Here is a 22,976-nt window from a genome sequence, read left to right as displayed (position 1 = left end):
CTGCCTTTTCCTTATAGCTCTTCAGTCACTCATCTATGCCCTTCTGCATCTCACCACCCCCACTACCCCACTGTGTTGCTCCTGGTTTGGGCATGTTGAGATTTTGTTGAGATCTGTATCTAAATAACTGAGTAACTGAGTGAATATGTGGGGTTCTCTATATGGATTTATCAGTAGTGAGTGCTGAGAAGTAATCTGAAAAAGACACAGATACAAAGAAGAACAAGACTTTCACAAAGAGGAACAGGTCTCCAAAGATCTTTATTGACATTTGGATTTAATTCACTGTTAAAAATACTGTAGACCCTATAGGAAATATAAACTATTTTTGGACAGCGAGTATTGGACAAAAGTGCACCTCCTACAGCTGCCAGCATGATTTGCATGATTACGTTAAAATTTATCCCATAAAATGAGCAGCAAACCTTCCTGCAATCACTGGTTGATAGTATTTTCCTGAGTGTATGCCTGTCCAAGAAATCAACCAAGAGATCTGTCTGCAATCACCTGAGATGCTGTATGTAAAGCTAGAAAACTTAGATTTCCTGCTTCCAGCAAATATCTTCCTCTTATAAAACTCAGACACTATTTTAGGAGCAAAATAACAAGAAAAGAGTGTGATACAATGATTACATTAAGTACGGTAAGAAATCTCATGCATCAATCTAAACCTGTCTGGACAGATCAATGCCAGGAAATTATAGATATGTTTTATAGTCTTCTAACAGCAGAGGTTATCACACTTTGGGATGAGTCCTTGGCCTCTTCCTGTTGGAATTAAGAGTTAAAAAAACACCGCTGGCTTCAAAGTGAATTTAGAATTATCTTGGGATTACTCAAGTCGTCAGTGTTCAGAACTTTGCTTTTCTGCTCCCTTTTCCCACAGATTGACTGTTTTATTATTTTATTTTTTTTTAGTGAATTCAAAGAATGCTGTTTATTTTTGAAGACAACAGACTGAAGAAGGAATTCAAAAACTGTGTGCAGAAGGGCAGATTGAAATCTTCTTGTACAAATGCTCTTCAGCTGGAAAAAAGTTTACAGCTATTGAACATTTTCTTTACAGTGTCTCCTTTTGCAACAAAAAACACACTCAAAATATTATTTTTAGTGTGTAAATATGAAATCAAAAGCAGGATGCCCTAAGACTGAAACATATTTTATGTATCCATGCCTATATGTAGACCACTGAAGGTGGAAAATATACACCATGGTCAACTGAAGAGTTGCTTTATGGTTGTTACTGTATTGTTGTTGGTTTTTTTCCTCATGCATTTACAGTCTTCAACTTAACACATATCTGAAATAGAAGGTTATTCTCCTGCCTGCTCACTGTTACAGTGCCATATAAGTGGATCAATGAGAAGTCATTCAGGAGGGATGATGGCATGTTCCTGAAGCTGACAGATATCTTGAGTCTCTGACTGCACCTTACAGAGCTATACGTAGATAATGTTCCTTTCAGAGAATGGCTTGGGTTGGAAGGGATCTCAAAGATTACCTAGTTCCAAATCCCTGCTGTGGGCAGGGTTGCCACCCACTTCGTTATGTTCCTGTAAGTGTTTCCCTTCATTTGGAGGCCAGCCTTGAATACACCGAGTCATACACAAGGCAAACCCAATGATCCAACTCTTACTTCAGAGGAAATGCCATGTCAAAAGCAAAGGTGGAGGAGATCATCAGATTCCCATAGAAAACATGAATTTCTGAGAAGCGTTTTTAGACAAGAGGAAAGTTATTGTAAGCCACAAAGCTATGCAACAGAACAGCTCTGACGAATGTTTTTAACATGGGAAGACTACGGAAAATATACATAAGCTGATTTCAAGCTCAAATTTGTACTGAGCAACCCAGATGACATCCTTCCCTGGAAGTATGTATTGAGGTATACTGAGAGAGAACTGCTTAACCTGCATCTTCCACAGAATGTTTTTCCTGGATGAACTTTCACATAGAGGGTGATGACGCACTGGAACACGTTGCCCAAGGATGAATGCCCCATCCCCGCAGGCATTCAAGGCCAGGATGGATATGGCTCTGGGCAGCCTAGTCTGCTGGTTGGCAACCCTGAACATAGGAGGGGGTTGGAACTAGATGATCTTTGTGGTCCTTTTCAACACAGGCCATTCTATGATTCTATGACTCTAAAAATTTGAGTTGAAGTGACATAACAGCCCCTTAACAGCTATCTTTCAAATGCCAGCTTCTCCCACCTGGAATACCAGCTTTCATCCAAAACAGCCAACAGTTACAGCCAAAATGACCAATGCCACAGAGTAAAATCTGGATTTTGAAGAGCATGAATAAAGTTTCCTCCTATTTTCACTAATAGTTAAAACATGAACGACTTTGATAATGCACGTATTATACTTAGCATGGTGAATTAGCTGCTCTGACAGTAACTTCCTTAGCCTTTTGTGTCTGACTTGCTTCCTTTCATGAACATTTTTCTTCAGTAATCTAAGAGAGTTATTGGTTGTTATTTATCATTTAACTGGTAGAAACCATTTAACTGGTGGAAGTTCCGGGTTCTGTGTTGAAAAGAGTTTAATTGGGGCTTGAGGAAGGTCTTGGTGTTTTCACTGAGCACCTTTTGGTGGCAATACTGATTAAATTACCCCATTTGCAGTTCTCTGCAGCCTGGAAGGGGCGACATTAACAATTCTCAGAAGTTTCTTAGAAGCCAAAGAAAGAGTAAAAAAATGGACAGAGAAGTGGCCAACAACCAAAGTATTTGACACTGATGAAGAGTGCTCTGTGGGCAGCACCTACAGTCCAAGAGCTGGCCCTTGGCAAAAAAAGCTGCTTTTGCTCACTGATGGCTTACTTTGAACACCAGTGGCTTTGAAACTACTTAGAGAATGAGGAGGAAAAAAAGTGTGATGCTTCAGGCTTTTTTTTTTATTGATTAAATGATGGAACTTTCCTTCTCTCAGCCTCACCTTTAAAGTTAAGAAAATTCATGCCTTGTTATCACTCAGCTAAAGGGAAGCAAAACATCATTCTCTGCAGTTCAGTTTTCCAACACCTTGACATTCTCTCTTCATCCTCCTTTGGGATGATGAACATGAAATGTTTTAGATGGAGTACATAGGTGTGTGTATAAAGCAGGAAAAAGAAGGGAGGGTTCAGTTTAGATCTAGAATTGCAAGGATGACATATTTTGACATTTTGATCAGAATCCCATTTTGGCATTTGGAAACAAGTATTGATTCATACCGAACTGCTTAGTTTCAAAACTGTCATTTTAGTTTGAAGATAACATTAAAACAGCATTTGCCACTGAAATGTCAGTTTACAAGACACCGTTCCAGCTGAAATTGACATACAGCAACCAAAACATTTTGATTCAAAATTTACATTTGTGGGGGAGTATAGAATCTCTTTTTGCTGTTGTGAAAAAAACACTTTCTTGTGAATTGTACTGATCTTCATGAAACCTGAGTTTCCTACAACAACAACAAATCTATTTATTGCAAAGTGTTTAGCCTGTTCTGCATTTTCTGACTGACTGGAATACTGATGAAGAAGTGGTTACTACCCACCACCATTACTCTCTTTCCAAAATTACACAAGTGAAATCACAATGAAGCAGGGCCCAGGTTCAACCAAAAATGATGGTCAGGATTCATCCACCTGCAAGAGCTATGAGGCCGTAGCAATTCTACTTCCTTTACCTGGAAGGAAACTAAATGTAGGGTGTGGGCTTCTCTGCTGGGGTTGACTTCAGTGTATCCACCACAGTCTTATTAGTTCTTCATTGTTCTCAGATTTCTTCCTCTTCAATACTTATCTCAGCCTCCTTTATGCTCCCCATTTCTTTAAAGGCTTTTTTTGTCAGTGTCCTCTTTGTGTTCCTCAGGACAAATTTAAGTTTCCTGGTCAACATGCCTGACCAGTTGTGGCTGTAAAACAGAAGACAGGAGGAGTCAGCGGCCCTGCTCACTGAGGAATAAGCTGTTCATTTTACATCATTTTGCATCAGACCAAGCAGAAATATTAGGTTTTCTCAAAGCCATCAAAGATCAAGCAGGGAGAACTTCTGGTACATAACTACAGGGAACCGTGGTCCCAGGAGACCACAAAAGCACTTGAGGAGTTGCATGGTTTAGTGAAATACATAGAGCTTTCAACCAAGGATATCCATTTTGTAAAGGTAAACATCATTTCCATTAAAATTCCAAAGGGCTTCAGCTGCTCATGAAGTACATTTCTAACTGTGCATCACAAGCCTGATAAATCCTCTGTCTGCTAATAGCAGAGATTCCTTGTTAACCAGATGGGTTTCTTTGCGTTTGAGGTCGTTCAATGACACTTATGGGAAAGGCCCAGAGGCACAGTCCCTCCTTGTCTGACACAGGAGGCACAATGACACATGAAAGACCTGACAGGCACAGAGTTATTGTAGTATAGTGAGAGTTTCAGAAACAAACCAAATACGAAGGAGTTGCAGAAGGCCAGAAGCTGAGCTTTAGTTAGTTTTCAACTCTGCCTACAACTTGCCCTACATCAAACATCACATGAAATCAAATTCACTCTGCACAGAAGAAAATTTTCAGGTTGTAAGCTAAAAAGAGCCATATTCTAACACATTTCAATATCAGTTATCACTATGTAGACACCAATGAGAATAATTTGAGAAACTATTTTTTACATACACAGATATGTAAGGTTTTGAACTGTAAACATCACTGCTGTGAACAATGAGCAAACAATTGCTTTAGAAGAAAAATACACGTAAAACTGACTATATAAAGCAAGGGTCCCAAGGCTATAAGACAAGGGGCCTTGAAAGTAGAGGAGCAGGAGGGTATCAGGCCCAAAAATTACGCACACTAATGAACTATTAATAGTATAGAGTTATTTAGCAGCCCAATGAAACTGTCCTCAATGACAGCACAGGATAAGCTATTTCCAAAGGATATACAATGTATACAAAGCATATACAAATACTAATAACTCTGGAACCAGAATTGTGTTGACCACTCTGACACCCACCACTGCTTTTGTGTTATCATTTAAGGAAGCTACATTTAATTGTTTGGTCTGAGGTTCTGCATATGGTCTTTGAAGGTCTGGTAACCTGCCCCTGAGGACAGGTTATTCAATTTGGAAGTAACAAAAAAGCCAGGACTCCCTGTTCTCTGCACATAGGATAAGAGTTAATAGCCTCAAGTTGCTTCAAGAGAGATTGAGGCTGGATACCAGGAAAAATTTCTTCTCAGAGTAGTCAGACATTGAAACAGGCTGCGCAGGGAGGTGCTGGATTCGCCATCCCTGGAAGCATTCAAGAACTGTGTAGATGTGACGCTTGGCTTGGTGGACATGGTGATGAGTTGATGGTTGGACTTGGTGATCTTAGTGGTCTTTTCCAACCTTAAGAGTTCTGTGATTCTATACTATGGTCTCTTACACATGGTGGGAGACCAAGGACAGCCAAGTGCAAGAAAACAGCAAGAAATCTGAAGGCACATTCCTCAATCTTAAGACACGGCAAATGTATCAAGTCAATGTGATTTAGGATTCACCCCAACAGTTCATTTATTCAACTTTGTGAGAAAGAGCTAAGGAATTTATAAAAAATGATCAGAAGTCTTGTGCAACCACTAAAGGAGTCAAGGAAAAGCAATTTCCTTAGGTGTGTTTTTTTTAAGCCTTCTTGATGCTAATGAAAGATTTGTCTCATACTGTGTTGCTGAGATGCCTCTGCATGCCAAGTCAGAAGTAACTGATGCAGAGCAGCAGATGGAAGAGAAGAAAGATGTGGATGGGAGAGAAATCAACAAGAGTTATGTTTTTATTATTTAGAGAGATCATGCAAGCAAAATCATCTAAGATTATCCTAGCAGTGGGGCTGAAGGAGAAATAGCAAGATGTAATTTTATTGGGCTTCTGTGTAGAGGTGGGTTTCACATTCCAAGCTCAGAGTGAATCTTTGTCAAATACTCTGTGCTGAATCAGCTTTCAGACCTCAAATTAAAATCTGAACATCAATGATTTTGTGATCTTGAGAGGTCTACTCTTACTGAGCAGAGTTCATGGATGAAGACATTAGAACAGAGGGAGAAGTTAAAAGTAAATAAATAACTATACACCATATAATACACCACATAACTTCTGATTTCCAATCAGATCATCCTAACTACACATTTACTTCTCATCTCAGTCGGTACCATACCAATGAATAACAGAGCTGATCTCATGAGGTGTGCTAAAAGAAAGCAATAGGCCGTGTGGGTTCTTCCACACTTTAATTACAGCTTCATCTGAGTTTCCCATGGTCTGGGCTTTTCCTGGCACACTGCACATTGCCATCAAGTGGAACAATAATAGACTGCAAGTAGATGCAGTAGTACCATATGTCTTATAGGAATGAATGGGAAAGTAGGTCATAAGTTTGCTAGAAGATCACCCAACAAGGCTACTGCTGTCCCTGAACAGCTCTGGTGCAGTTCCCAGCACCTTTTGAATGAGACACTTTAAAAGAATAACACATAGTTTTGACCAAAAACAAACAAAAAAGGCATACAACTAAAACCAGCAATGTGCAGACAAATGACACGCAAGCGGACACTAAACAGCAGAGCTACATGAGGACTGTCCCACAGCTACTACCTCGGATCTAGGCCTTTTTGCCAAGTTGTTTTGCAGCTTTCCTCCTTTTGAACTCTGCAATTTCTTCCGAGGGTAACCCATGAGCTTTACACCTGCAGTGAACAGGTAGGCCATTAGAGAAAGAATCAATTCAGTTTCATCTGCAATAAAGAACAGACCATACTGGTGACTATGTGAAAATGTGTCCTCTAGTGCGAAGAGAGGAAAAAATTGTTGGGCCTTCATCTTGACATACTGCAAAGAGTGAAGTTAGCTAATTTAATTTTAACTGTCCTGAAGGTGCTGAGACAGGCACATTTTGTAATCTCTATAGCCAGCCATTTCCAAACTGCTCTTGACACATCCTAGACACCTCTCCCAGGATGAGATGAATGACTTTGTTGAGTAAGGAGCTCAAATTAGATTTTAACTAGATGGTTGCACCCTGGATCTTTTAGACAACATGAACCCTGAGGTAGGTTGCTCTGATTCTTCTGATCCTGCTTCAGTTCATCAAAAGGAAGAAAACCAAATTCCTATGAAGATCTTACTGTCTGATTTTTGGGTGGTCTTGTGTGGAGCCAGGAGCTGGACTCGATGATCCTTAAGGGTCCCTTCCAACTCAGGATATTCTAAGATCTTTTATTTGTTTAGTGTAGTTCCTCTCTCAGTACCTTTTGCTCTCACATGGGGTGTTGGTTTCAATGATTCTTATCTCTCAGAGCTATGGACATATTTCCAAATGGAATTTCTATATATATTTCTGTCCCTTGAGGTTGTCAGTTTTATCTGATATCTTAGCACAGATTTTAACAGACTTTCTGGAGGGAAAAACAAATCAGTTTTCAGCTCTTTTACCAGTTCTGTCTTATAAATTATTATATTTGAATCATAGAATCATTAAGGTTGGAAAGATCACAAAGATAATCAAGTCCAACGATCAACCCATCACCAACATGACCACTTAACCATACGTATAACCACGTTGTTCTTCCATGACTTACCTAAATCCTCAACTTCTACAATATCTTTCCTTCTCATTCCTATTTATAAACCTTCCTGAGAATGCTGGAGCCTTCAGGGATGGGTCCTGAAGACAAGGAAGACCAAAGGACTTAATTCATATGAACTGAATGAGAAATAGCTTCTTCTGGGAACACATAACTCTGGTGGGAGTTATCCCACTCCCCAAAACAGAGGAATTTCCATTGGAACAAAAAATCTGGGGCTCTCTTCTGAGCCAGTGGAGGGAGATAGAAATCGCTGAATGAGAGTGTGTTTATCTTAAAGATGTCTTCTACAGGGCAGAAGAGTGGCACCTGGAAATGCCCAAATCTCAACTTGACTCTAAAAGCTGTATAACTTGCAAAGCTCAGAAGGAAATGGCTATGCCAGAGCTAGATTAAAAACCCTTGAGAGGATCTATGGTCTATATCTAATATCTGAATTATATATATATATATATATAAACTTGTTATATATATATATATATATATATATATATATAAACTTGTTATATATATATATATATATATATAACTCGTTATATATATATTATATATATTATATATATTATATATATATATTCTCCTATTGGCACTATTTAGTTTAAGGATTAGAAGAGACAGCTACCAGGGAAGCTGTAGGAATTTGCCTTGGAGCAAGGAAAGGACCAAGGAGTCTATTTCACTGCCTCTGCTGTTTTCTGGAGGAGGTTAACCCTCAAAGAGAAAACTCTGGAGTAGGAGGCAGCATTACAGTCTGGATATTAAACCTTCACTTTCCCTATGTCCCTGTGTCCTCGGACACTGATGAACATGAACCCATTTCTCATACAAACAGGAGGTGAATGGATTTCTTACTTGACTTCCAGTAAGCTTTCTACTTCTGAAAACAGATATACAGATCCTCTGTAGCTTGACATAAGGTTGAGTTTATGAATTGCCTTTTCGTTCATTGGATTTTATGCATGGTTGGAAGAAAATAGAGGTAGTAAGAAGCATATTAGGAACTTCAATTGAACTTATTTTCTTCTTAATTAAAATGCACTGTATCCTATGTGAGTAATGTCACCTGCAGCACCTGGCTGTTAAGAGTTATGTGTGTTTATCTGAACCTCCTTGCACAATTGCAGATATATTAAGGCCTCGTGCTGACAATGGAATTCAATGATTGTGTTCCAATTAATGCTTCCATAAGGCTGTAATTGGGATTAAACAGAGAGGTTGGTGAATATCAATTAAATTCAAATTATGTAGATGCAGTAATGGTTCCTTTGTTAGTCATTTGGTTATGGCTTGAGGTTTATTACTAGACAGCCAGATCTATTCTCTCACTAATTTCAACAATACCAGAAGGAATTGTTTTCACAGTATTTTATGGGACTATTATTATTAACAAAGTCATGTAGTTAAATATCCTGCCACGTTTTTACATGTGCTGAAGTTTGGCTTCTAGCCTGCATTATATGCAGGTTCACCTATGCAAGCCCAGGATCATCTTCCAGACCTAGGCATGCCAACACTACAAGTGCACTGATAGTTTGAAGTAGGATAATGAAGCTTGAATGATCCCTAGAGATCTATGAACAGCAATATGAGCTACCTGACTGTAGACCTGCTCATGACTGCCCACCAGAACTAGAAAATTGGCTTCACATACATCAGGAAATCTTCCTGACAAGGTCTGGGCTTTCATCTCTATTTAGTTGATGGGTTGTATATCGTGGGGTATAAATTTAACACTTTCTTGATGTTACACTGTAGTGTAGGACTGAAATACTCTGTATTTCACACAGTATTTTAATGGACAAAAATCACAGATTTATGTCAGTAAGAAGCACTAAGATGCTATAAGTGAGACTAAGTTCATCAAGCTGTCCAGGTTCATATGATAACTCATGGGGTCAGACACAAATCCATTTTTATGAAGACCAAATCAGTCTTCCTAGGATTACTCTAAGCCCTTTCTCCACATAGCACTTCCATCTCAAGGATTTGAACCTTAAATCCATGGCCCCCAGACCTTCCCTTCCATAGTACAGACATGAGACCAATCCTAATTTATTAACCTTCTCTTAGCAAGTACAAACTCTCAGCAAGACTACCACAACTGCCTGTCTGACGAAGTCTAGGCCACTCAAGCTGTAAAATAAAGCATAAGACACAGGCAGTTGACATTTTTATCTCTTAACTGACTGGGGAAAGCACACATCAGCAGTCAAGATAATCCAGTTGACATATGGGGAAGCGTGGAGCCATATAGTTCAATTTAATTCTGCTTTGTGAAATTCCTCAGAGCATACAGTGTGTGAAATACCCTCATCCAGCTTGGTGAGCACTCATTACTCTTCAGAGCAGTAGGCATCACGAATTAAGGACAAGTTCAAGCAAAATATCTCTCCAGAGTGCCAAGAAGATTACATTAAAATAGACATTACAGGCTCATTTGGGTAAAGGGATTCTCCTAGCCCAGGAGCTGAAGATTTACACTGGAGCAAATCCCTTTTCCTTGTTGCTCAGTACTTCGTGACCTGTGGTGGTCTAAGTCAAGAGTTCAGACAGAAGGCATGAACTATGAGTTGAAAGTCAGCAGGTCACCACTCAAAGGAGTGTTACTTTCTTTTGTGAGCCATGAAGGTGAATGAAGTGATGAGGAATGCATTCCTCACTCATACAAACAGAAGTAGAAAATCTGCTGATCCCACTAGTTATGAAGGATCAGGTTGTACAAGACCTAGTGGAAAGATCTAAACAGGAGTTACTTCAGGATGAAGTGTAAAGATGAACTGAAGAGGAAGAAGAAGATTCCTTATCCCAAAAGTCTACAGATGAGGAAGTTCACGAGAATATCAAGCAGTGGCTTGAAACCACCATACTGACCAAGATATAGGTATAACAAAGGAATAACTATCAATCCCTAATAAACTGGCATAAACATTTAACCTCAAGACAAGGCTGGAAAAACAAGACACCATGTCTGAACCTTGCCTGATAACAGGCCTGTACGTGAGGCAATTTTCATGTGCTTGCTTTTCTCCTGCAGGACTGAACTTTCATTTTGAACCCTTAAATTCATTTAAGGACAAGTTCAGTTTCATTTAACTTGGATTTTCCATCTGATTACTTCTACATTCATTCAACTACTGTGGAGACAGAAATAGCACAAAAGAACAGTGAAGATCAGGGCACAAGTATGCTCAAAATCCCTCGATCTTGGGTGTGTAGGACATTTTTGTCACCATTTAAAACTTGTATTTAAAAACAGCTCTAATCTGCATAAATCTGACCAGATACAGGCTCATATTTCCAGATGACTTTTTGAGGGCTGTCAATAATCAACAAAGGCCTGACAATTGACTTTAAGATGGTAAAGCTGAGGTGGACTTAGAAGATGTAGTGCTTCCTTGGTAGCATGGAGAGAAAATTCACTTTAGCAATCTGGCAAATCTCCAAGATTTTGTATTTCTCATAAAAAAATGCATAGAGCATATCAGCACACATTAATCAATAGCTCATTTCATCAAATATTAACAATAAAATGCTTCCAAGTATAAGGTACATTGTGAATCTTTCAAACTTATCTTCCAGTCACCTACTGTCTTCCAACCTGACACTCAAATACCTTAAAAGATATGGCCCAAAATGCAATTAATTTCACGTTACTCCAAGAAAACTCTGCAATTAGTCCGTATGCATGGGCTGTCCTGAATGCAACTGTCCAGTAGTTAAATGCTATCTGAAAAGGGAGATTAATACCCTTTCCATTTTACTAAGAGGAAATGGGGCAAAACTTAGAAAAAGATTGCTCAAGAGAAGTTAGAATTGAAATAAAAACATGCACTTCTTGCTGTCGGACACTACAGGACCTCTTTACAGTCAACAAGCATCTTTCAAGTGCAGTTTATCATATTCCAATGTAGAACTTCAAGCAGTCCAGTCTACTTACACTCTGCCAGCATGTATTTGTTGACTATAAAGAGTGTCAAGTTTGAGTAATTCCAATGTGGGTGACTACACTGTTCTTGACAAACAAGTCATACTCCCAGTTTTCACAACTTGACCACAACATCATTTCCAGGCACTCAGCATAAGCAGGGACATTCAATCTGCAAAGTCAGGTATGGCAGAACTTCAAGATGGCTGAACAAGTTATACTAATCCCCTCTTGCATGGAGGCGACATCATTACGTCTTTAATTGCATAATGTTGCAATTATCATTATAATTACATATCTCTAAAACGAAATATGTTCTTACAGTTTGGTTGAAATGAACAGTGCTGCAGGGAATAAATGTGTTTGTAATGAAACTAGTGTTTTCTGGAGGAGTTTGATGGAATGAGAGAAAATGAGAAAGTGTCACACACATAGACACTGGGTAGGTGGGGCATTCAGGAAGGAATTGCCTGATGCTCCATTTCTAATGAACTGCAGGATAAAAGCAACAAGCTGCCATTAGACTTTCTGGGAGCTGTGATTCAGGAGAAGTATTGAAACACCTGCACCACTCCAGGGTCCCAGTGCTATGCCTGAGAACACATACATCACCTAAGACAAAGGATGCAATAACTTTGCAAACAGACACCAAAGGCAGTTATTCCAGCAGTTAGCTCCAACAGTGACCTTTTCATGAATATAATGAACAGTGATTAAATCACACTTACCCTGGCTTAATTTCAGGAGGTTTAGGTAAGGGCTTCAGAAATCCTCTTTTCCCAACCAGCCAATATGTGTCTTCTACTCCTTTACCCTAAAATAAAAACAAAAGTCCAGATAAAGAACACCCTCTGTTCAATACATTCTGAGGGCTTCACATATATCCAGAGACAGAAAATGGCAGGAAGTCTTTTGCTCTCCTTTGCAATGACTCAGGGAGAATTTCAGTTTCACTGCCTTTAAAAAGCAGACCTTGTTCAAACTGCTTCATACAAATGACCTTCTCTTATCAGGGTCATTGAAACTACACAGTTTAATAGAAATGAGGATCTCTAATCATCTTATTTTGCAGCACTGGCATCAGTGATAGAGAGATTTCACAACTGCTTGAGGGCTGAATATCAGAACAGTCACTTCCTTTCCCTACATCAATAATTTAGCTTTTAAAGTGAGATGCATCTGTTACAACCCAGCCAACTATATCAGAGCCAACCATCCCTGTCTGGAGCCAGTGCTGGAAAACAGACACTTTTGGGGTGACATTTATCTTCACAAAAACTGGACACAGAAAGTAATTCAGATTAATAATTTCCTGAAGTGCCATTTCACTGACTATGCAAAGGCTTCTTTCTATTAACTAAACCTGGAGTGATTACCTCAGATATCCCATTGCAACCATATGAACTTGGGTGACAAAATACTTCGATAGCAAAGACTGTTGGGAGAGCTGGGAACATAATCATGCCTCCTATTGTAGATGTTTAAGGTAAGCCAGACTACTTCTTTCTAGCGGTTTTCTAAGAAGATAAGCAATGTTTTATTTCGTTTTGTGGTATTTTGTTTAGTGATGAATTATTGTGTCTGGTTTAGGCACTGTGAAAATTAGCAGCTTTTGTCAAGGCTGGATTAAATAGAGTCCTAAACTCTGAGAGTATTTCTGGCTGAAAAGTAGTTACATTGTGAATGATAGAAGATATTACTGTGATATTAAAATCCTCATTTCACATGGTGATGCGCTGCTCAATGGAGTAAGGTCCGCTCTTTGTCCCTTAAAGGTAAGCTGAGTATACAAAGTCATACAAATGTTTGTAAACCTGCATAGCATGGATGCAAATCAGCAAAGAGTGGTTCTTTGTTATGTATGTGTCATGAGTCAAAGACAGTGTTAAGGTGAGAAAGGGTGATTGCACTTGACTGAATATTCAGAGTTTGATGTCATGCAGAACCCTGTGTGGTAGAAGCTGGAAGGGGTGTGAATTTTGGTATTTGATATGTGGTTTAGATAAACTCGTATTATAAAGTTCCAGAAACAAAGAATAGGGAAAATAAATAGCTTTGGAAAAGACTTTTGCCTTTCCATTCATCCTCTACACCAGGAATCCTCTCATGGTAGAGGATTTCAGATGGCAATGGCATTGTTCAGTGCTTTCCCTTTTATCACTAAATGTTTCAACAGTTTTATCTCCTGATTTATAGAATGAATAGATACAGACCATACATCTGTTTGCATGATAGAATGATTTTTTTCCATGGTCCTTCAAGAATTACCTCATGTATTGAACCAACTGATGGGGATCATTTAGGAAGGATTGTGTGGAAGCGTGATGGATGAAGGCCAAAGAAGAACATATTATGAAAATTCCTTAAGCAAGAAAACTCCCTCATGAAGCATTTCACACAGACCAGGCCTTCTTACCTTCAGTTCTGTTTTTCCCCTAGGAACAATTTCATAGCCTTCATTTAGAGACCGAAGTGTATCCACCGTACTTTGGCTGACATGAATTCTGTAAGCTGAGAACAGAAAGCCAAACAGCTGGGTCACTGCGCTGCACACACACTGTGAATCTACACTACTTTGTATTGACAAAGAAAACTTCTCCAGGTCTTGTTGGCGTGCTGTAGTTTTATGGTGTAGAGTACAATGGTGATGGATCGGAACCTTTCAGGGAAGGTTGTAACAAATACAGGGTGAGAGGAGATCTACACTGGGGACTTCTTTGAGAAGGACAACAAATACACTAAGCATGGGAAACCTTGCTCCTCATAAAGATGAGAAGTGCCATTTGAGCACCATTGCTGGCTGGAATGAAAAATATTAGTATCTTTTGCCCCAGAGTAAAACTAGGCAGCAAGAAAAATAATTGACTGAAGTTCTGCTCCAGGCAGCGAGCATCATTTGAAAAACAGGTGTTGGGATTAAGAGCAGAGAGGTGGGGTTTGCAATGAGACAGAATGGTAATGTGGCTGTACATGAAGATCTGTCTGGATTTTTCAGTAATTGATTCCACCCAGAGCTGCTGTTAACATTTTAGCAACGAAAATGGCAAAGGCAGAGATCTTTATCAAATTCCCATCTCCCCAATTTGTTTTGCAGCCATTGCTGGAACTCACTGAAATTCATTGCTGTGCTATTGATGCGAACAAGCCTGGAAACATTTCCAAACTACTTTCCCCAAAGCAGTTTAATTGTTGTTGATGTTCTTAAGGTCTTTTTTTCCAGTGTTTCAATCCCATTCTGTTCCCCCCATGAAGAATGTTGGGTTTGGTTGTTTTTTTTCCCAGAATGATTAGAAAAAAAGAATATCAGTTAAGAGGAACTGATGCAGATGAATGTCGCACTGCCCTTTGCTGCACTTAAAATAGCAGTAAGCTACAGTCTACCTATTGGTGTGTATCTGTACAGGTTTCTGTTAGTATACAAAGTATACTAACATATATATAGTATACTTCTTGTATCTGAAGTGTTTCAGGTTCCAGTCTTAGTGAGACTTTGCATTTCTAAGGTTCTAAGCCTCACAAATCTTCACATTTAAGTTTAATTCAGTTGTTAGCCTTGATTAGTGTAATTGAAATCATTAGAAATAGAAATGTGATGCTTATATGACAGAAAAAGAAAACTTGTCATCTTACATACATACTGCAGAGTAATTTTATCATGACCATTCCTCAAGATTTGAGGATTAAATATCACAGTTTTCCTATAGTTTGTGGAGTATATATATTAGCCAGTCTATTAGAACTGTTGAAAATATCAAAAGGAAGACCAGAGAAGAGCAAAGGTTAAAATACACAGGATATTTTGCCTTTGGAAATCAACTTGTACTGATGGACTGAACATCAAAAGTGAATTCAGAACTCTTCCTAGGCTCTGAGCATGCTGTCCACAGTTCATCCACCATGGCTTACAGATCCATGCTTCAGTCAAGGACTCAACAGAAAGCAAATCTGTTTATGCATATGACTGAAACTCAGATAAATGCTCCTCTCCCACTGTTCCTTTTCCATGTCTAGATGCCTCCATCTATGGGACAATAAGAAACAACTGTGATGTAGTGTTGCATTATCAGCTGTAGTCATTGGTTCTAGGAGTCAAGCTTCTGTAACTTAAAGCCATTGGAGAATTAAGGCAAGAACTTGAGGGGAAACCAGCATTAACATCAACTCATCAAGAAAGTCATGAAGAATACTGAGAGGAGAAGGGAATCTTAAGGATTTGATGGGACCTGCCAATACTTGTTCACAGAGTTTCTATTGCTGATAAATGAAGCTCTCACAAAACACACCAGTAAATCCCCCCCCAGGTTGCAGGGCAGCATCATCTGTGGTCTGCTGCTCTCTCTATCATGATAGAATAATAGATTCATAGGATATCCCAAGCTTATCCAACTACTTGAACTCCAACAGCTGCATGCCATCACCACTGCCTTGGGGAAAGCAGTGCCTGTATTTCCTTCCCCACTTGCCTTATACTAGCTATGGCAGGTAGGTGCATCATTATACTGCACAAGAACAGCTCTGAATTAAGGGTCCTCAGAAGTCAGAAAGCAAGATACAACCCCAAACTATAGCAGGACTCATGTTCATTTCAGATGATGGAATCCAAATCAGAGGACTGTAGCTACAATGCAGGGTGTGAATCACACTGGTTACTGGACCAGACTAAACATTCTTTTGAGATTTTACAGGGAAAAGAGGAGCAAAACTAAATGATCTCTGTCTTAAATATTGAACTCTGAAGGCTTCAGTCTGCTTTTAATTTTAGTTTTGGACTTGACCTTTTCTTGAGAGCTGACTGAGTTACAGTTCCTGTAACTTAAGATGCATATTTCTTTATCTCCTTCAAGAAGGTCATAGTGAAGTGGGGATCTGCCTCTTCTCACAGGTAAGTATTGACAGGGCAAGAGATTATGGCCTCAAATTGCACCAGAGAAGGTTCAGCTTGGACGTTAAGAAAAATTTCTTCTAAGAAAGAGTGGTCAAGCATTGGAACAGGCTGCCCAGGGAAGTACTGAAGTTAGTGTTTCTTGAGGTGTTCTAGAGCCTTGTAGATTTGGCACTGAGGGACATGGCTTAGTGGGCATGGTGGGGTTGGGTTGGGGTTGGACTTGATGACCTTAGTGGCCCTTTCCAACCTTAATTGTTCTATAATCCTATGATTCTAAATGTGATTCTAATCTACCCCAGGCACTGCCCCAAATACTCACGTAGACCCGTGGACTCCATTCGTGATGCTGTGTTCACTGTGTCTCCAAAGAGGCAGTACCGCGGCATCGTCAGGCCAACTACACCTGCCACACAGGGCCCTGAAAGACACAACATCTGTATAACCCAGCAATGACACTTCACAAATCACAGAGTTCTCCGACACACAAATCTCATCTTCTTTAACATCCAAAAGCCAAATGGGAATACAGGTATTCAGTGTGTGTACAGAGAGGGAGTACTGGGGCATTGGAGCTGGCTGCCCTGGGAGGTGATGGAATCATCATCCCTGGAGGTGTTCAAGGCAAGGGTGGATGTCACAGTGAGTGACACATGGTTTAGAGGTATGGTGGTGATGGGTTGATGATTGAACTACATGACCGCAGTGGTCCTTCCAGCCTTCATGATTCTATGATTCTATGGTCATGCCTACTATGTCTGTCTCCCAAGACAAGACTTTGAAAACGCCTCACCTGTACAACCCAACCATTGTCTCTATACAAACCACAAGGCTCACAGACAAGCAAATTTCATCTTCTCTGGTATCCAAAAACTCCATGAGTAGTGCTTTACCATCATTATGGTGAAAACCTTTTTCATTACATCCAAACTAAATCTCTCCTATTTTAGTTTGAAACAATTTCCCCTTGTTCTATCACAACAGACCCTGCTAAAGAATCTGTCCCCTTCTTTCTTACAGCCCTTTTTAGATACTGAAAGTCCCTTCTCAGGTTTCCATGGAGCCTCTTCTTCTCCAGACCGACCAGCCTCAGCTCTCTGGGACACATCCCAGTATAGCAGGATTGAGAATCAGAGTTAGAAGTCAAGAGATGTTGGCAGCACACTGGACCACCCTGTGTCCCCTCCTTGGAAAGGAACACATCATTAGCATTCCTGTCTAGCCAAAAGCTGTTTATTTTTCCTCAGTCTCATCCCGAAGACAAGATCCACTCCCTTCCAAAGTAGCTCCCAAGGAGCTGGTGCCAAGTTCTCAAGGGGAGATGTGCATGTAGGATTCACATGAACACACAGAGCTGAAATGAAAAGTGTCACAGCCAAGCAGCACAGATGTATGTCATATGGGGCACCTGGATCAGCTAATGCTTGGACTGGGCTCTGAAGGATGGGTTGCTAAATTTCATCACCCACGACCTAAAATATCAAGGTTGCAAAATAAATATAAAAAGGAAAAAAAAGTTAAAAAAATAAAGCTTAAAAAAATAAATAGTCTCAGCAATCTAAGTAGATATGGAACACTCTGCAGAGAAAAGACATCTGTGCATTCTCTACTGAATACATTTATGGTACATGTTTTCATGAGGCTCTGCCTGCCTTTTAAATTTCATTATTTTTCTGGGTTAAGATTTCACAAAACTGTATGAAGGAAATGGTTGTGGTGTGTGATTCTGACATATTTTGCCATGCAAGTTTATAAGAATTGTCTGGATAGAAACAGCATGCAGGGAATGCTGGACTTGGTTTACTGCTTTTATTGCCAACAGCACACTGTGCAACTTTGGATAACTCGCTGACCTTCAGTCTCTTCTAACTCAATTCTCACTTTTATCAATACTCTAGTTAGGTTCAGGCCCTTCAGGAGAGCATCAGAGGAGGTGGACCTGTCATGTTCAACGGGACTCTACTGACCACAGAGCAAGAGTAGACCCCATAACACTCATGCGGTGTCTAAACACCTAAATTTAGATTTCCAATCCATCAGTGCAATCAGCCTATCACTTCCACAAAGTTCACAGAGCTCTGCATCTCGAGTGGTGTGTTCAGTTTTTGGTCCTTCATTGCAAGAAAGACATTGAGGCCCCAAAGTGCATCCAGTGAAGGATAGTGAAGCTGTTAAGAGGTCTGGAGCACAAGCCCTACAGGGAATAGCAAATGGAACTGGGATGGTTCAGTCTCAAGAAGAGGAGGCTCCCTTTCTCCTTGTATCTTTGTGTTGAGGAAAGGATTGTCTTCTACTTGGCAATGACAATAGAATGTGTGGGAACAGCCTCAAGTTCCCCCAGGGGAGGTTCAGGTTGGATATGAGGAAACTTTTCTTCTCCAAAAGAGTAGTCAGGCATTAGAACAGGGTGTCCTGCGATGTGATGGAGTCACCATCTCTGAAGGAGTTCAAGAACATGGAGATGTGGTACCAAGGGACATGTTTTTCAATGGGCAATATTGACAGAAGGTGGATGGTTGTACTAGGTGATCTTTTCCAACCTTAATGAAAGATGTTTAGGGCAACATAATATCCTTTGAGAGCATTGCCATCGTGTTGCAGAAAGGGATTAATTCTAAACCAGTGTAAGAGTTAGCATGACAAAACAATTTCTCAATTCTGAAAGCACCCAAGAGTTAATAATTCAATTGCTGCCTTCACTGCCTGTGTGTGAGTTCCCCTATGTCTAGACTGCCTCAGCAAAGGGATAGCAAAAACTTGCAGAGATAAATCTCTGACAGTAATAACTTTAAAGGAAATTGGAGACCCTGTGATGAGAACGCTTTGGCCTGGTTGTTTAATTACACAGGTTCTCCAGTTTGTTTTGAAATGGCACTTGGCCAGGGCTTTGGAGGGTCAGTTAATAAGTCATGCTGCCTGAGCCTCTGCAGCAACTGTTGGTGGTGACTTGGAGGTTAACAAACTCAATGGAAATGAAGGACTGCCTGCCAGAGAGTCTGACTGATAAACAGACCTTAAGCCTCCAAGGAGATGCTTGTCTTCTCACTCTCTCAAGCCATCCAGCCCCAGCCCAGACACAGCCAGCATGGGAACAGCTGATTCAGCTAAGTTCTTCTGGACAGGCAGTTGAGATGAGAGAGACAAGAATCCAGGGTGCAAATAAAGCAGGGTAGGAACTGAAATCAAATGCTGGTCTTTTTGTCCTCTTATGGTCACACGCATGGTCCATCAGACATTCCCAGAGCTAGAGAGCAGTTGGTCAACAAAACTGGTGTTCACACCCCTTCTCCATCCTTTACAGAATGCTGCGATGGCCAAGTCCTCTTCTCCTCAAGCCTTCATGCTTCATGATGTGATTTCTTCTTCATGATTCTTTCCTCAGGTGAAATGGGATCTAGGGTTATTCAAACTCCACTTTCACCTTAGTGATTCAGAGACTGATTTGTCTAGGAGCACAGATTTTATGCTTCCGTAATAATTTGACATTTCCAGATCATTGCAGAATCATGTGCCATAAGATGTCTTCCAGGAGGTTCTGTTCCATGGTCTCCCCAGACAAACAGGTGAGTATCACCAGCCTGTAGTTTCCCGGGTCTTCCTTTCTCCATTTCTTACAAATGGAAGTGATGTTTTCTTTTTCTAGTCACCAGGAACTTCACCTGAAAGCCACAACTCTTCTAGTATGATGGAGAATGGCTTCAGGAATTGGGATACATGCTGTCCAGCCCCATGTTCTTGTGTATGTTCAGACTCATGAGGCAGTCTCTGACTTGTTCTACCCTTACAAAGAGGGAGGTTTCTGTTCCCCTGACTCCCAGCCTTGAGGTTCAGGTTTGTGCAAAATAAGATCTAGCTTCTGCTTCTTCAAAAATATAATACTTCTTTCCCTCTTCTCACACCCTCAGAGCAGCACTTATTTCCAGATACACAGAGTTCAGAAAAAGAAGAAAAAACCCACAAATAACACTCCCCCCTCCCAGTCACCTAGGGATAGATTTTTGGCTGACACATGGAAAGCAGTGCTGCAGAACTGGCCAGCACACAGCAGCAGATGTTGCACGCTGTATTCCTCACTTCTTGTGTTGAAAATGTAATGCTCCTGCTCCAGAGACTCTTGCTCTGGGTCACAGACTCATCTGATTCCAACCATACTATAAAACCCACAGTATAAAGCCCACAGTGTGTCTGAAATCACTCCTTAACACTTTAGGCTCCTGTAAAGAGCCAGCTAAGAACCCCAAATTGCAATGAAAACAATAAGGACAATGAATCTTCAGAGACAACCTCCCTTCAGGAAGTTATAGAGAACAATAAGGTCTCCCCTGAGCCTCCTCTTCTCCAGGCTGAAATAATTCATTGTTCATCATAGTTCATTGAATAGATTCTGTTTTCTGCATTAGAGGACATTTACTTTATAGCATAACTTTTTAAATATCTGTATCATGCTCTTCCAGTTACATCCTATCTAAAATAAGCATCCCCACTCTTTTCAGTCACTTTGTATCTTGGTGGTGGGTTGATAGTTGGACCAGATGATCCAACCTTAATGATTCTCTGGTTCTATATAATGATTTTTCTTTTTTTCTTTTTTCTTTTTCTTTTTTTTTCTTTTTTCCTTCCATTTCACAACAGTTACAAAGACTTGGATGTCTCCATATCATGCCAGTAAAGATCATGAAGCACATAAAAAATCCACACTTAACAATGCAGCCTTTGGAACTAACATTTCTGATGTTGCTCCTGACAGTGACAGAATACAGATTTTCACCCCTGAATGACACCAAGGCATTTTTCTACTTTGGACTTGCACTTTCATTTTAATTACCTTGTTGCTATGGAAGGTTGTTAAGCATCTTCTAAGGGCTCTTGCTTTGGGGTGAGCAAGGAGAAAGCATTCAATGCTGGAAATACAATTGCAGGAACTCTTTGATGTTTAGGTGCCTACCCGAGTGCAGGCCGATGCGGATGCGGACGGGCACCTCGGGCATGTGTCTCATCTTGAAGGTGCCGACGGAGCTGAGGATGTCCAAGGACATGTTGGCTATCTCAGCTGCATGCTTGTTTCCATTCCGTTTCGGAAGCCCTGAGGCAACCATGTAGGCATCTCCAATGGTCTCTACCTAGCAAATATCACAGCATCAAAAAGGCAAAGAAATAGAAGATGGGAAAGAGCAGTATAACCAAATTGAAGGAGGATTTGACTCAGGGATGGTTTGGTCCTCATGCCTGGGTACACCTCACCTTGTAAACATCATGATTTCCAATAACAGCATCAAACAGAGTATAAAGGTCATTCAGGAGGTCAACTACTTCAATGGGTTCACTGAGGGCTGAAATGGTTGTGAAGCCCACAATGTCACTGAAGTAGATGGTGACTTGGTCAAAATACTCAGGCTCCACAGTGCCACCAGTCTTGAGGGCTTCTGCTACTGATCTGAAATTGTAACACAAAGAAAGGTGACGGGGCAAAATTCTGATATGAAATGATAACACAAGGAAAGGTGACAGAGCAAATGCCCTTATTGTGGCAAGCCTAAGAGTTCAGAAGCTCTTGCCTTAGTGTACTTAAAAGATCTTCCAATAAACAGAATGGGTTCACATTGCTGTAACAAGTACTGATGAAAGTTTTTTGCTTTGTTTGATAGATTCTTGTCAAAACTGGAGATCTGCCCTGAAAATTCACTCAATTTGGGAGAATCATTTTGTCCAGTCTAGCTATGTAACACCAAGGGCTTTTTGCCATCTAAAGTACCAGTACTTACGGAGGAAGCATTTGTGATAAGAGTTTTTCTGTCTTCTGTTTTTCAATCTCTAGCTCTTCTGTCCGCTCCCTGATTAAATCTTCCAAGTTGCTTGAATACTGTTCAAGCATTCTGAGCATTGAGTCAATTATATTGGTCTTTTTGCCTTTGTTGATGGTTTTGAACTGGAAAATCAAAGTGGAGAGTTACTTCTCTATCTCATTACATCATTGTAATGCCCTCTAAGCCTGAAAAAAAGCAAGCACTTTATTTTTAAGTCACAACTCTAAAGACTAGCCCCCTCAATGGCAAAACTTCAGTAATAAAGAGACAAAATGGATGATGAATTTGTACCACTAGATATGGAAGCTGCCTAGGGAAAAGTTGCTCCTCTGCAATCTTTCTGTGAAGGTTAAGTGAAGCACCACCTCCCTTGGGATGATAAGCAGGTATGTGAGATTTTTTGGCGTCATACAGTGCTGCAGGTTTGCACCCTCATTTGTCCCATGATAAATTCTTTCTGACCAGGCTGTAGAATCATAAAATCAGAGTCATAGAATAATTTAGATTGGAAGAGAGCTTCAAGGTCATCAAGTCCTATCATCATCTTGACCTACCAAGTCCCACCACTAAAACGCATTCCTTAGTTCCATGTTCATATGACTCCTGAATACCTCCAAAGTATTTCCACTGCTTTCCTGAGCCTCCCTGGATATCCTGTTCCAATGCCTGACCACCCTCTCCATTAAGAAATTTTTCCTTATTTCCAATTTAAACATCCTCTGGTGCAACTCAAGACTATCTCTTTATGTCTTGTCACCTGA

The 22,976-nt window shown here is 40.2% G+C and overlaps 1 protein-coding gene across 1 annotated transcript in view; it reads right to left on the bottom strand.

Annotated features, from left to right (window-relative positions):
- Positions 1 to 237: 237 nt before the first annotated feature.
- GUCY2F (guanylate cyclase 2F, retinal) overlaps positions 238 to 22,976 on the bottom strand; it is a 39,759-nt gene continuing 17,020 nt past the window's right edge. The window contains exons 12-18 of the mRNA XM_015852470.2: positions 22,174 to 22,337; positions 21,653 to 21,845; positions 21,357 to 21,531; positions 16,734 to 16,832; positions 13,946 to 14,040; positions 12,258 to 12,343; positions 238 to 3,905 (exon numbers count right to left, since the gene is read on the bottom strand). Of these exons, the coding sequence (XP_015707956.1) occupies positions 3,767 to 3,905; positions 12,258 to 12,343; positions 13,946 to 14,040; positions 16,734 to 16,832; positions 21,357 to 21,531; positions 21,653 to 21,845; positions 22,174 to 22,337 (951 nt within the window). The 3' untranslated portion in view covers positions 238 to 3,766. The remainder of the gene's footprint in view (positions 3,906 to 12,257; positions 12,344 to 13,945; positions 14,041 to 16,733; positions 16,833 to 21,356; positions 21,532 to 21,652; positions 21,846 to 22,173; positions 22,338 to 22,976) is intronic.

Source organism: Coturnix japonica, chromosome 1, assembly GCF_001577835.2.
Source record: "Coturnix japonica isolate 7356 chromosome 1, Coturnix japonica 2.1, whole genome shotgun sequence".
Classification (NCBI taxonomy): Eukaryota; Metazoa; Chordata; class Aves; order Galliformes; family Phasianidae; genus Coturnix; species Coturnix japonica.
The sequence above is the reverse complement of the archived record's forward strand: the minus strand, read 5'-3'. Positions and strand labels throughout refer to the sequence as shown.